Consider the following 14,289-nt stretch of genomic DNA (forward strand, 5'->3'; position numbering starts at 1 on the left):
AAGTACGTGCATATTTTTTGCATCAGGGAAGTTGAGAACGGTGCTGTGTGGGCCTGGCTCTTTTCTCATATTTGTGTAAGATGAACCTGTTGCAGTATACAATGTGAAGCTGATGCAAGTGTGATTAAAAACATGTTAAATATGCTTTGCACTACAGTGTTAAAAAGCTGTCTGAAGATGTACAAGCTGTTTCCCTGTGGTTCCAAGTCAGCAAAGGGTTTTGGCAATGGCCAAAGCTCAGTAACTCCGGGCCTTATTTAAATAAGCTTAGCTACTGTGGCCAGCACTGGAGGGGATTAATAGGATCCCATATTGAGGACTTTGTTGAATAAGATCTCTTTCATGGCTTGGAACCTGTTAATAATGATTAAGTCCTACAAAAAAGGTCATCACAGTTCTGCATATATGATGATTGTAAGGTAATTTCTCTACTATTGCTGCTGCATGAATTCCTGAGTACATCTTACCCGCTTGTCTTCTGAGCTGGACTGTCGTTATACCCCGTATGGCATACACTTTACATGTCTCCTGTTTAGACAGCATCCTTTGTAGCTAGTGGCAGGCCAACCTCTTAGCACTTGTGGATTGGCATGTAAAGATACTTTTCTGCCTATTTTGTGTTTTTCTGGTATATTTCACAATATTTTTAATAGTGCGGTTTTTTCACTGCCCTTCACAGTGAGGAAATTCTTTCTGTTGTTCTTTGACTTGAGAAGAGGGAAGGAGCAAAATTTTATAAAAGTAAAAAGATGACTTGACCGTGGAGCTTCTGGTTTGTCAGGAAGCCGCCTGAGCAGATGTGATACTTTAAACTTTTTCTCTTCCTTAGTTGAGTAGATGTCAGATGGAGAATCACGGAATGGTTTGGGTTGGAAGGGGCCTTTCCAGGTCAACTAGTCCAACCCCCCTGCAATGGGCAGGGTCATCTTCAACTAGATCAGGTTGCTCAGAGCCCTGTCTAGCCTGGCCTTGGATGTCTCCAGGGATGGGGCATCTACCACCTCTCTGGGCAACCTGGGCCAGTGTTTCACCACCCTCATTGTAACAATTTCTCCCTTTTTAAGAAATGCAACATGCAATTAATTCCAAGTTGCCCTTTCTGTGTACAACATATTTTTCTACTTTTAGCATGGATGACTGCATAGGTAAGCACAGAGTTCATTCAGTGCTCAACGAAAGTTACAATGAAAACAAAATGAAATGGAACTATATAAGACTATGAAGGTAACATCAGCATCCTCATCTCCTAAGTTCAAAATTGCATTGATTTATTAGAAAAAGTAAGATCTTACTTTTAACTCTGCAACAGATAACAGCAAATTTACCTCTCCATACCAGAGAACATGGAGTTTCATGCCCTGCCTTAAGACATTAATGTCTATGGGATACATGGTGGAAGTGAACCACAGGGGAAGTATTTTTTTGTCCTCTTGGGAATAACACTGCCATTTGTTTAAAGCAGATGGCAAAAGGGATTAAATCACATGGCAGTGTGATACCAAAGCAAAAAATATGTCATTATGTGTCATCTGTAATTAGTATATTTCAAGTAACACTTGCTTTTCAGCTCTGCAGTGCTAGAGTTTTTTACTTCTGTTACTGTTTTTCTCATCTCAAAATACTTTTTCTCATTTCTGAACATAACTGCAGTAAATGCTGTGGTATTACTTAACCTTTTAATTAAGGCAGTTAATGATGTTCTGGTTTTGTTTTGTACATTAATGTAAGTACAGAATTGCCTGTGTAATGCCTGATCAATTTTATTCTTTCTAATATCTTCTCATTAGAGCTCATTCATTAGGAAGGAAGCTTAGAATAGTGCACGTCTTTGAGGTAATGAATTGAGCAGAGAGATTGTCCATCCTTGTCTGTTGAGGTTCCACTGGGCTTGGTGTAAATCAGCACACCATACTGCAGGTTACATTGCCTGCAAACTTCTTAAACAACAGGATGATGGCCAGATATTTTTCATTTTGCTTATATTAATGGTTCCAGCATCTTCAGTGCAGTGCTTTTTGCACTCAGTGGAATTACTGGCTTCAGTGAGACTACAATGGTTTGGACCATCATCTCTTACACACAGATTTATTCTTCACTTAGGGAAGGTTATACCAATAGATCTAAGTTTCAGGAAAGTAGAATGAGGGAAAGGAGCAAATTTTGTAGGAGAAGACCCTCGGCAAGGGGGTCTTTTCTCAGACAACTGCTCCTCCTGGTCTGTAGTGAAGCAGCTCCAGCTCAGGGTTAGCAGCAAGTCTGCAGGGAAAGAGCTGTACTCTCAGGAAAAGCAGTGACAAAACAACAGTCTTGCTAATTGTTGTTTGATGTCAGGAAGATAACCTTGGGACGTCCTTGTTTTCCTCAGGTAAGGTGATCTGTGGATGGAGGCCTGGTTAGGTGCCCTGCTTTAGTACATTAAAAATGTTTTGTTTACGTTTTTGTAATGCAGTTAAGAGTCTGAAATTAGTGCACAAGTATAATAAATAATGCATACTAATGACCAGGATCAAATTTTGTAAGATATTGAGTAGGAAAACACACCCAGTAAAATCATGTAGCTGAATCACCAAGTGTATCTGTCTGGCTTATTTTGAAAAGTACCATCTCATTTTAATTATTTAGTGTAATACTTTACATATTCCGGGAAATAGCCTGTAGCATGTTGTGTAAAAGTAATGAAGTCTTAGTAACATGAAACCTCCTCAGCAGCATCTGCTGTTAAATATTTATTGAGAAACTGTGGAAGATTGTCTGTCTGTCTTTTACTGGCATTCGTCACAGGAGCACCCGATTGCTTTCCACATAAATTATATTGGCTGTAGCCAAACTGCTAGGGAAGATGTCATGGAGTATCTTGTTCTGCCTCCCCGGATACTATAGAAAACATTCCTTTGTTTATAAATTTTTGCTGGAGTGGTAGAGGGGAGAAACCTTGGTGCTACTATGAAAGTTGGTTTTAGTTTAATCAAATAGGAAGGTTTCCGATAGTCACCTGCCGAGATTCTGTGAGTGTCCCTTGAAAGATTGTTCTAGAGGTGGAACATAAATAAGGATGTGATTTGGCTGGATTCATTTAGGGTCTGACATATAAAAATCAAAGAAGCCCACGTGCCTTTGAAAGTCATTGGATATATTCTGTGTTAAAGCATACATGACAGACAGGGAAACTAGTATATTTGGCAAAGATGAAAAGAGATTTTTGTTTTTCTTTTTTTAATTGAGGTTAAGAATTGCAGGATAGTTGTTGCTGACTGCAAGAACTGCAGAGAAGCTGGCTGCTATGCAAAGGAACTTTTCATTACAGAGCAGTGGCGACAGGAAGGGGGATGAAGGTCCTAAGAAAGGTAGTTTTGAACCGAAGGAGGGGAGGACTGTCTTTTAAAACATTGCATCACTTTTTTTCTGCTGTGAGGAAGTGACCCATGCTCTGGAGCAGCGGGATGGGACCAGGGCAGAGCTCCAGTGCATGAAGCGAAGGGATGATGAAGGCACCAGAGGAAGTGGGACCGAAGCAGAGACAGGGTCTACAAAGGCACAGCTGCGGGCCTAGAGATGAAGAAAAGTTGTAGCAAGGAGGTGGTCATGAATTCAGGCTTAAGGGTAAGACCAGTATTGCCCATAGTGGAGAGAAATGGGAGCAGAAGGAAAGTAGATCCAAGTACATTCTGTGTACTCAAGGAAAGCACTTTGCTGAAGGGATTAAGGCACATGCCTCTTTGATAATTGTGCTTTTTTCTGGCTTTGATGTACAGTTTTCCCTTTAGCTTTTATGCAAACTGTTTTCACAGCAGTTATACGTTCACAGAACATTTAGCAAACAATTAAAAAGGGCACCCATTTCAGAATATTTGATCACACCCTGTGATCCTGTGCTTACGATGCAAACTTGGGGAATGTGCAACTGTTCAATTTTTGCTGTTTTTTTTAATAACTGCAAGAAGCAAACATCAGTGCATATACTTCCTGCCAATCTGACTGCAACCAGATGAAAATGGCTGTGCTAATACTCAAACTGCAGTCCAAAATTAGTGACAATTTCCTTGACTTTTGAGCTCAGTGGAGAACAAGTATCTCTGTGACTGTCAGGTAAGAGGCTTCTTTCAGATGCTTACTCTTCTAGCGATGCCCATATTTTTTCCTGCATTAATCATTAAGAAGCAGCTTCTATTAAAGGGTAAGATTAGCATGTAATTGATTTGAAACAGGTGCTTTGCCTTATGTTTTGCTTCTGTGGCAATTCTATATATTGGCTTATTATTCTTCTGCCAGTTACTTTGAGTTTTGATCTCATCAGCTTTTATGAGTAAGAAGTGATGGATCTGGTCTGTTGTTGGGAAAACATCATATAAAACTGAGGTGTTTAAGAGGAGACGTGAGAGTGTTTCATAAATGACCTCCCTCTTTTGGCTTTTGTAATAGAGTTGTGCCCAGTGCTACTCAAGAAAATGCTGAAGTCCAGAGCACGCTCCTTTGTGTTGCACCTGAAAGACCAGCCAAAAGCTGGGGACAAAACCTATTGTTTGCCAAGGTCTTTGATTTAATGTTTATTTCAAAGCAAACTTGTAGCTTAAAAAAAAAAAGGCACATTAAAAACAACCATAAAATATGAAGCAAGATTAATCAGCACAATAATGTCTGTCTGCGGTAACAGGGTGCTCAAAAGAACGGTTTTGATGTGTAAATGTCCCCTTTTATTTCAAAGGCAGTGAATTCATGTGCCAGAGACAGCCTTTTTTCAGGGTTAATGCTAACTGTCTCTTCAAGAGGGAAGCGGGGAAGCCTCACTGCAGTGTTTTACCTTCAGGGTGCAAATTGGGACAGGGCGAAGGAGGCGTGGGGATGTGCAGGCTGGTGGCAGAATGGGGCGCTGATTTCATCGTCTGTGAAGATTTTGGGAATGCTTCTTGGGTCTGTAACTTTTATGAGACTTCCGTTTCTCCAGCAAACACTCAAGCAGGAGCGCTACCCACTGACTGCAGTTAGTTGTGACTTCAGCCTGCTGGCCAAATGTCTTCTGCAGGTTATGGGCTGGGGGAAACAGTTGCAGCCCACTTCAGATGCACCCACATCAGACACCTCAAGGAAGAGGCTGCAGGAGATTTCCCGTGCTTCCCCACTGGTGTTGTCAGCAGACAGACGGGTCACCCCTGACCAAAGAGAGGTGCCCTGCATGGGCATGCAGTGGTCCCGTGCCGGTGGCTGGTCGCCTTCCTTGTGATCCTTTGTAGGAAGGGTGTTCTTGGGGTTTTATGGTTATTTTCTCTTGATCATTTGAGTGCAGCTGTGTTTAATGAGCTGGAAAAGAAGTAGGTCAATAAAACATGTGTTTGCTGTTAGCAGAATACCTGTTGGACCACGTGTGTGTCTGTAATTGACCATCTAAAGCTTCAAAGCTTAGCACAAAGACAATTTAATAGGGAATTCATACCTAAATAAATTAATATTAAGCAGAAACAGACAGCTGGCAGGCAGTATGCCCTGCCAAGGTGAGACTGTGGGTATTTAATGCACAGACAATTTATGATTTCAAGTTAGACCTATTTTTAGGTCACTCTTATTGATATGCATTAAAAACCAGCATGCCCAAAATAGTTTAGAAGCTGTGTGCTTTAAAGCCAACACAACTGATAACATAGCCATCTAGCAGGTTAAAATTTTAAATTATTTCAACCTAGGGGCATGCTATAAACTTGATGTTAAAGTGGCATCACTGGCAGTGTCTGAGCTTGAGATGCTTTTAAAATGTTTTCCTTGATAACACCAGTGCTAGAAATAGTGTGTTTGCTGGGCTTTAGTGGAAGAAGAGACGGCTGCATCATCATGTGACTCCAAAACCTGGAGCTATAAGACAAGTATCAAATAAACGAGCTGGAACCATTATGGAGCTTTATGATAAAAGCAGTTTCAGTGGAATAAATACAAATTTTGTCTTAGCCAAGAATTTGGTCCAAATTCTCTAGACCAAACCTCTTTAAACAATTATGAGGCAAAACCTGAAAACTGAATTGTATTGTAGTACCTAAGCCAACAACTAAACAAAGAACAGAAACGTGCTGAATAATGGCATTTCCAGTAATTTTACTGTGATCAAAATTCCGAAGTACAGACATGAAGAGAGTTATGTTGCAGACCTTATTCATCATAGACTTTGAATTCTTACTGTTTTCTTTCTTGTATAAAAAAAAAATTGCACAAAGAGCTCATGAGACTAATTAATGTAGGATCTATTGTGATCTAATTGCTTATTTGCCTTTTGTGAAAAGACCTCTTATTTGTCAAGGTGCTTGTTTGCCTAAGAAATGCAGCTGCTGCTTTTTCGTGGGGTTGGGCTGGTTAAAAGTAAATAGCAGCATTAAAATTCTCAGATTGATTTCCTGCCTTATACAGTCAGCTGGGAAATGGATTAAGCTTCTCCTTCCTTGGTAGCTTCAGGGTCAAAATATTTTTCCCAGTGTTTTTTGAGACTTAGGTACCAAATTTGTTTCCCACTGTGAAATCAGATTTACTGAGCTGCAAAGTCCTGTTTTTTTCTATGGTGTTTGAGATTGAGACTCCCAATGAATAACTGCTGGGAATTGTGCTCAGATCCTCAAAGCTCACAGATGCCATTTCAATACCAAGTGGCGGCAGCAGCGGCTGGACCCTGGCTGTTCCAGAGTGACGGGCTGTGCTGCCCGGCAGGTCCAGTGCTGCCGAGTGGTGTTGCCTTTCTGCCACCAGCCATCAGCTCCATAAACAATTGAACCTGCTGTATGGAAAAATCCATCGCCAGTTGGGAAAGTCTTAGTAGGCACTGAAAGAAGCAATCAAAACCAATCGTAGTGTGTTTCACCAGAAGAAAAGGGAGAGAAGCTAATGAATCTGCATGGAAACCACTGGGAGCATCATTAGAGACAAAGAGATGTGGTGGGATTTGCCAGTGGGAACTTTTCAGTGGAGCCCATGGGAGTTAGGCTGCCCTTTGCTACTGAACTGTAATGGCAAATGGGGGCCTGTTACCCTTGAATTCCTTTGAATATCCCAGGTCCGGTAGACTTAGCACTGGTTTTTAGGTGTCTGCTTGTGCTTTGCATTATGCATGAGTGCCAGTGGAGGGATTAAATACAGCAGCTCTGCCATTTCAAATAGCTTAGACCTGAAGTTGATGTGTCAGCTGTCAGTCCAGATAAACTTGGTATAAAAACTAGTACCAGCTATTATTAAAAAAATGGTAAAAGCAAAACCTAACTTTATATATTATTTTAAGAGAAGTGATTGTTTTGAGAATCTTTAACATATTTGTTGCTAAAAGTGGCATAACTCTCCATTTAATGAAATTTTATTTTGTAAAGAGGACCAACATGTGACACAGATCTCTGGAAGTTGCAGCAAATTAACTCAGTGCAAATTTCCCCCAAACCTCCTTTGTGTGTATGTGTGTGTGTGTGTAAACAGCTGGGAGCAAAAAACCTGGAGTATCCAACCTGCCAGCCTGATCTCAGAGGTGACCCAGCTTTGAGCAGGAGTTTGAACCAGAAGTCTCCTAAGATCCCTTCCAACTTGAATTATCCTGTGATGCTGTGAAATTAGGGTCAGAGCTGGAGGAGAAAAACAGGGCTTTCTATTAAAAAGAGAGACTTGAGAGAGGTTTTTTTTGCCTAGAGTGTTTCCTAGTGCCTTGATAATGTCTTCCTGTCCTTCCCATAATCATCACTGTGGGTACTCCAGGCTCACCTGAAGAGCTCTGGTGCTTGGGGGAGAGAGAGGAGGGATGAAGGAGAGAATCCCTGGCATTTATGTGGTGTGGAAGTGCTTACATCCTATGACAACAGAGAGAAGGTGAGAATCACTGTGACTAATGAGTTGTTTACTTGGCTTTTGTATCGCTCCCCTCAGGAGCAGGGTCTGTGTTTGTGTTGGTATGTATTGATCTCAGATTCCTGCAAATTCCATTGCTTTGTCCTTCACCTTCCAGGCAGTTTATGTGATGCCACTAATCCTGTCTCTTAGTGCTACAGGAAGAGTAGAGCATGGTAGTTAGGGTGCAGAATGCCACTTTTTTTCTGTTTCCCATACAACATTAGCACATTTTTAGTCAGGAGCTGTCATTTCTCTGAGTTTGGATCCTGATCCCGTTTGGAGAACTGAGGTGTCCTTAGAAAGCCCAGTGCAAGCTGTGCCCCCCACGTGTTGCAGGCCTGGCGTCCGCTGTTGTTATATTTAAGTTGCCTAGAAAAGCATTTATACTTTGGGGGAGTAGAGTGTTTCTCTGCAGTTTCCTGATACCTATCCTCATGGTAGTGGAGCTAAACTCATGGAAAACGGGGGCAGGGGGGGAAATTGGGTTTGTTTTTAATGTTGGATTTGGCAGTATGTGTCTGTGTGCATGAGGCAATTAGTGATTTTTTTTTTTTTCCAGAATTTGGTAGAAACAGCCTCTAACTCCTTTTGAGAAAATTGGTGGGGGAGATGATAAAGAATGCCTGGGTTTTCTTTATTTAATGAAACAGTTTTAGCTGAGATAAAAAGGCAAGAAGGTTGGACTTGGGTGGTATTTTTTGCTGCAGTGTGGCACTGCTGGGCTGAACAGGCTACATTGCCCCAAAATGCTGAAGTGCTGTCACAGATCACCTAATACCTGGCATCCAGCCTCAAGCCTTTTTGCTGGGGAGTCTGACCAGCCCAACATTGACAGCGTGGATTTTTCCAGTCTGCTGTTTTGTCTAGGGTATACATGGTGCAGCTGAGGATCTGGCTCTGGCTCTTTAGGAAAGAGTTACCCGGAGTGTTGTAGGAGAAATAAATTCTGCATGACTGAGAAGCAGTTGTAGGGTGTTTCAGTTTTCACATAAGCTCCAGGGGCTGGAGTGTGGTGAGATGCCGACAGCCCTTGGCTGCGTCAGAAGTGGGACCGTGGACCTGGGAGTCTCACAGAAGACCCTGTGGAAGGGTCTCAGCTGCAGCTCATTAAAGCTTTGGAGATCTGGGAATATATTCTGCCCTTATGTAAATATGAAAGAAAAACTGTGTTCCTTAGGTGTAAATGAGCAAGAGGAAGGCTGTGACCAGGTACAATCACCTTTGCTTGTCCTTTCTGTGCAAGGGGTGTAGGACGGAGGCAGCGGGCAGAGCCCAGCCCAGGCAGGGGCAGTGGGAGCGCTTTTGCTGGGTGCTGGTGATGTGGGTGCTGGTCTGGTGGGCGCGCTGTTGAGCTGAACACAGCCTGCCCGAGCATCACTCGGCAGGCTAGAAGGGACCAGAAGAAGGGATAAGTAAATGCTGAATTTAAAGAAAGAGGATAATACAAAACTCATTTTGCGGCTGATCTTGGCAGGTGAGTTACAGTCACAATGAAGGAGGCTCGTAAAAAGCTGATGGTCCTTATTTACGTGGCTCTTGATCCATACGGAGTTCTGGCTGTCAGCCGTAGTGCAGCAGAGAACAGGCCTGGGGAGGGGCTGGGGAGGTTCTCATGGGTGCCCCAGCTGCCTGGAGAGCACGGCAGAGCTGCCCAGCTGCCGCTTTCTGGTAGCGGCTGCCCTTGCCAGCCCTCCTCGCCTTGCTGTTCACACAGATAATGTGGTTGGTTGGTTTGTTTGCTTTTTCTTCTGAGCATCCTATGCTCTCAGAGTTTTGTAGTAGGCTGCAGCTGATGATTTCAAGGCTGGTCCTGGAGGTTTCTTCCCTGTTTCGGGAGAGCACTTAGAAAGGAGGATTTGTCCCACCATGCTCCTGCTTGGGGCTGAGCAGCCCATATCCCTGTGCTGCACCAGGGGGAGGCATCTTGGCAGCTGTCACTGCTCTGCATAACAAGAACCAGTGCTGGCTGGTGGATCAGTCCACTTTCCTCGCTTTGTTCACCTGAGGCTGTTATTACCAATTCTGGCAGTTCTTGCACCCTCCCTGAGCTGCTGCTCTCGGAGTGCATTGCGATACCAGCTGGTCTCCTGGCTCGGCTGCTTCCAGCATGGCACTGGGCAAGGAGACAGCAGGCACCCTCCTCGCCGGCAGGCTGAGTATGTCAGCCCCGGGACACGTTGTGCTTTTATTAGGCAGAGCCTGTGTTGTGTGCCATCCGAAGCGCAGCCAAAACCAGGCGCTCCACTTCTCAGTTGGATTCAGCACAACCTTTCCAGGCTGAGAAGCCACTCGTCACACTGGTGGCAGCTGCTGGACTCGCACCTCCTGAGTGTTCCCCTGCTATTCAGGTTCTCTGGGTGCAATAGAATTTGAAAAAAAAAAAAAAAGACGCAACTGAACTAGTGATAAATCATTTATTTCAATAGTGACAGAATCTGATTTTGTTTTTCCAGGTCACTGACAGTTTCCACTACTCAGCTCTGCTGCTTAGAGTTGTAACAGTTAATGAAAAATGATTTGGAGACAGCTACTGTTTTAATTGGTGAAGCAATTACTGTTTAGTTTTGACGGTGGAAAATGACTGCATGTAAGGTGTTTTTCTTTCTTTTCTAGGTTTTTTCAAATTTGTAATTAGGCTTCTCCAATTATGTACTTCATAAACTTTGGAAACAGATCTTTCAAATAAGCGCTTACTGACTGGTATTCTTATGCATGTGACTTTGTTAAGGTGAATAGAGTCACAGGACTTAAAAGGAATATTAATGTGGGTAAAATTACTCCAAAATATAAATGTTCAGAGGTTGATGACCTTCCACTGGTAGGGTTCTTTTTAATAAATAAGTAAAACTGAAGTATCCAGTTTCCATAAAGAAAAGCAGATGTAGGGTATTTCTAGTTTTTTGAATCTGTCTCTGCAAATTGTAATCTTTTTCTAATATGGTGATCAAAAAGAAATAAATGCAAATGCCCACTTTAACAAAGAAGGGCTGTTCAGTTAAGTTAGGGAGTCAAATCCTGCTGTGTTACGTACTGCAAGTATTAATAACTCACCTGCAATCAAGATTTACTCCAGATTTTCATCAAGACCAAAACTTGATCCTTTAGAAATAGTAAAAGAAAGGGAATTCAGGATTAATTTTCTCAACATTCTGTGTCACCCCGCTTATGATCAAGCAGCACTTGTTTATAAATACCTTGCTCCTGCCACGGACCCTGCAGCCTCAGTAGCAGGTATAACATAGCATGTGGCTTGCACTGGAAGCCAAAGCCCCAAACCTGTTTGCTCCTCCTAGTTGTGTGAATATCAAAGAGGAAGTGATGCTCAAGGCAGAGGCGGTGATAGGATGTGTTCCCACATGCCCATTGCATAAACTTCTCCCACCATTCCTCATGCCCTGTGGCGGGGAGCAGCCGGGGAGCTTGGGCTTTGCAGGGTGCCAGCAAGCTTGTTTTGCTTTAGACTCCTGCCTCAATGAACAAGGCTGGTGAAAGCCACACGCATCAGGGGAATGCCAAATGTGGGCAGGTGTCATTGTAAACTGTCACCAGTTAGAGCAGCACAGTGTGTAAAAAAACCAAAAAACAAAAAAAACCCCCAAACCAAATGAAAAGGCACAAAAAAAACCCCAAACCAAAACCAACATCAACAACAAAACAAACAAGTATCTCCTTTGTAATAGGTTTTCATTGCACATACATATGAGAAGGGATAGGGACCAGAGCAGGCATGAAATGTCCTCTTACCTCTCTGCATGGATGACCAAGGCTCAAAGGATGCCAATGCTGGGTTTGCTTACTTCTGGTGTTACCCATGCTGGTGCTGGAAGGGGTGCCAAGCTCTGCTTCTTCCTGCAGAGTCATTTTTGCAGAGGGAAGAATGAAAAATTAACCCTCCTGATGTAATAGCAGAGGTCAGGCCAGGATTATAGTGAAAAGACTGGAATGAGTATTGCAGCCTGTCCATTGCAGAGTTTTTTTTCTCATCCCTAGGTACAAGGATAGACGCTCCCTTGTTATGCAGCTTGTTTTTATGGTAAAAATTGCTTGGTAGAAAAAAAGATGTAGAAAAATCAACTACCATGATGTAGTTCCCAAGGGCCTGAAGTGTTGTAGGAGGCTGAATGGAGAGAAAACCCAACCGTGATTATGGTTTTTTGAGTAGCCCATAGATCATCACAAAAACCTTCAAAGCTCAATGTTGGGACTAAAAGTACTGGATTATCTGCATTTACAGGAGAAAATTGGAACGATAACAAATTAAGATCCTTGTGAAATAATTTCTTAGTGTTTGGGTGCAAGTATTCTCTCTGCACCATACTTAAAGGATTGAGAAAAGAATAGGATAGGTTATTTGCTCAAAGAAACACAGATAAACTCAGCAGAAAAAGCTGAAAGGTTATACATCTATTACAGACTGCAAGTGCCAGTCAAGTAGACTTTTAACTGGGTTTACTCAGTTGATTATTTTTCGTTTGTAAAAGGAAGGCTTGCAAATAAAATTCTTTGTAATGATGGAAACAATGTTACAATTGGATTATCTTACTAATAAAGGTAGTAATTATGTGCTGTATGTTTCCCTCCAGCCCAACTCTGAGAACATTTATGTCTTTCCTTTACTGTGACTCTGGTTACGAAAGTATGGGTGTAAATTTCTTTTATTGTAAAAACAGTGACAGTGATCCAAAACCTTGGATGACAGTGGAAAGACGTGAACAGATTTCAGTAAATTTGGGTAAGGTACCTCTTAGCGGTCTGTAGTATAATTTGTAATATAGCAGTGTTTTCCTTTCTAGACAGATGCTCCAAGCTAGAAAATGGTGCTAATGAAAAAAAATCAGAATTTGTGCTTCATGGTGGAACAGGCATGGCAGAAGATGCATTGTCACACATCCTTCTCTTGTGCGTTACAGATCTGAATGCATCACAGACCCAGGGTCCCCAAGCAAGCGTTCCAAACGATGGATCCATCCAGTCGCCACGGGTAGACACACTGCTGCTGAACCACCAGCCTGACAGCCTGCAGGACACTGAAAGTGGAGGCAGAGTGGAGGAGAAGATTGTTTACCTCTGATGGCTTATTTTCTAATTTCAGTAGCACTTTGGAAATATAATTGTGTTTCGTTTTCTAAATGTCTGTAGTTGCTCTCTGTATGACCAAATGATTTTAAGGATAGTATTAAATATTCAGTGCAAAATTCTCCCCATGATAAATATAACAATTAAGTTATTTTGAAGCCTTTGGTTTATAATCTTTAATTTATGACATGATTTCAAATGCTTTGCAAGAAGCAATGAGTATCAGGGGATATATGACATTTTGAAATCATTAAGATGGCACCGAGAGCTGTGAATACTAGTGCTGATTTTCTCTTCAGTCCTTTTTTTAAAAGGACAAGTTAAGAGAGGTGGGCCTGCTATTTGAGATTTCAAAGTATGGACCAGTAACCTTCTAACAATTGTGATATAACATGAGAAGACAGCAATGTAAGAAAGATGGCTATAGTCTTTGCTATGGTAGGTACCCTTTCTATGGCATGTACCATGAACTATCAGGTCGTTTTCCGTACCTCCCTGCTCAGGAACCAGTCAGAAGAGGATGTTTTTTATGGTCTCAACAGAATTGCAGAATTGTGTTTGTTCATGTCCCAAGATTTATAATAATTTTGGTACTATTGCCAGTTTCTGTGCAGAGACGCTGTAAATCAGTTTGTTATTGTATTATAACCGTATCTCATTCAGTTACGCATTACAATTTACCTGATGAAATCTGGTAAAAAAATTGGTCAAAAGAAAAAATTGGTCAAAAGAAAGGGGAAGAATAGTAGGCTCTTAGTGAACTGAACTCATCTGTAACTCTCTTGCTTTCCCATGTAGGAGCCAGTTATTTTCCTGCTTTTAGGTTCACAGAGTCATCTCTGTGTTAGGCAGTAAGAAACCGGGACCTGCTTCATGCCTTTCTATCTTTCAGAAATATTTGTACACTTCTGTCGAACTGAATAAATGTTCTGTATATCACTACAAAACTGTAACTTTGATTAATTGTCATGTTCTCCAAAGAAGTTTGTAAATGTGAGGGGGGAAAAAAAAATCTCCTTGCCTGGTTTGCACTCTGCTTTGCTGCAGAAGCGCCTGCATCGTTCCAGCGCGGCCAAAGCTGTGCCCCAGGCACCTCAGCTGGCAAAACCCAGGACGTGCCTATTTGGGCAGGTGTGGGCAGCCCTCTGGGCTGGCCAGGTGCTGCTTAGGGTGGCTGACGGGATTTGCAGCATCGCAGCAGGAATGCAGCTGCACAGCTCCTGGACCAGAGCTGCCTTTCGTCTGGCCGGCTCACGGGGTAGAGAAACACAGGGTTGCCCCTGCCTGTTCAGATAAGCCCCAAGCATCATATGTTTTCCGATTTACCCTGAGCCTTGAATTGTGCAAAAGCTCTCACAAGAGAGCAGAGTTCTA

General features: G+C 42.4%; 1 protein-coding gene across 1 annotated transcript in view; it reads left to right on the forward strand.

Moving 5' to 3' along the window:
* The window catches only part of ARHGEF28 (Rho guanine nucleotide exchange factor 28), a 127,172-nt gene extending 113,386 nt beyond the window's left edge, over nt 1-13,786 (forward strand). Inside the window, exon 36 of the mRNA XM_065655732.1 lies at nt 12,750-13,786. Coding sequence (XP_065511804.1) covers nt 12,750-12,910 — 161 coding nt within the window. The 3' untranslated portion in view covers nt 12,911-13,786. The remainder of the gene's footprint in view (nt 1-12,749) is intronic.
* Nucleotides 13,787-14,289: the final 503 nt, after the last annotated feature.

Source organism: Caloenas nicobarica, chromosome Z, assembly GCF_036013445.1.
Source record: "Caloenas nicobarica isolate bCalNic1 chromosome Z, bCalNic1.hap1, whole genome shotgun sequence".
Classification (NCBI taxonomy): domain Eukaryota; kingdom Metazoa; phylum Chordata; class Aves; order Columbiformes; family Columbidae; genus Caloenas; species Caloenas nicobarica.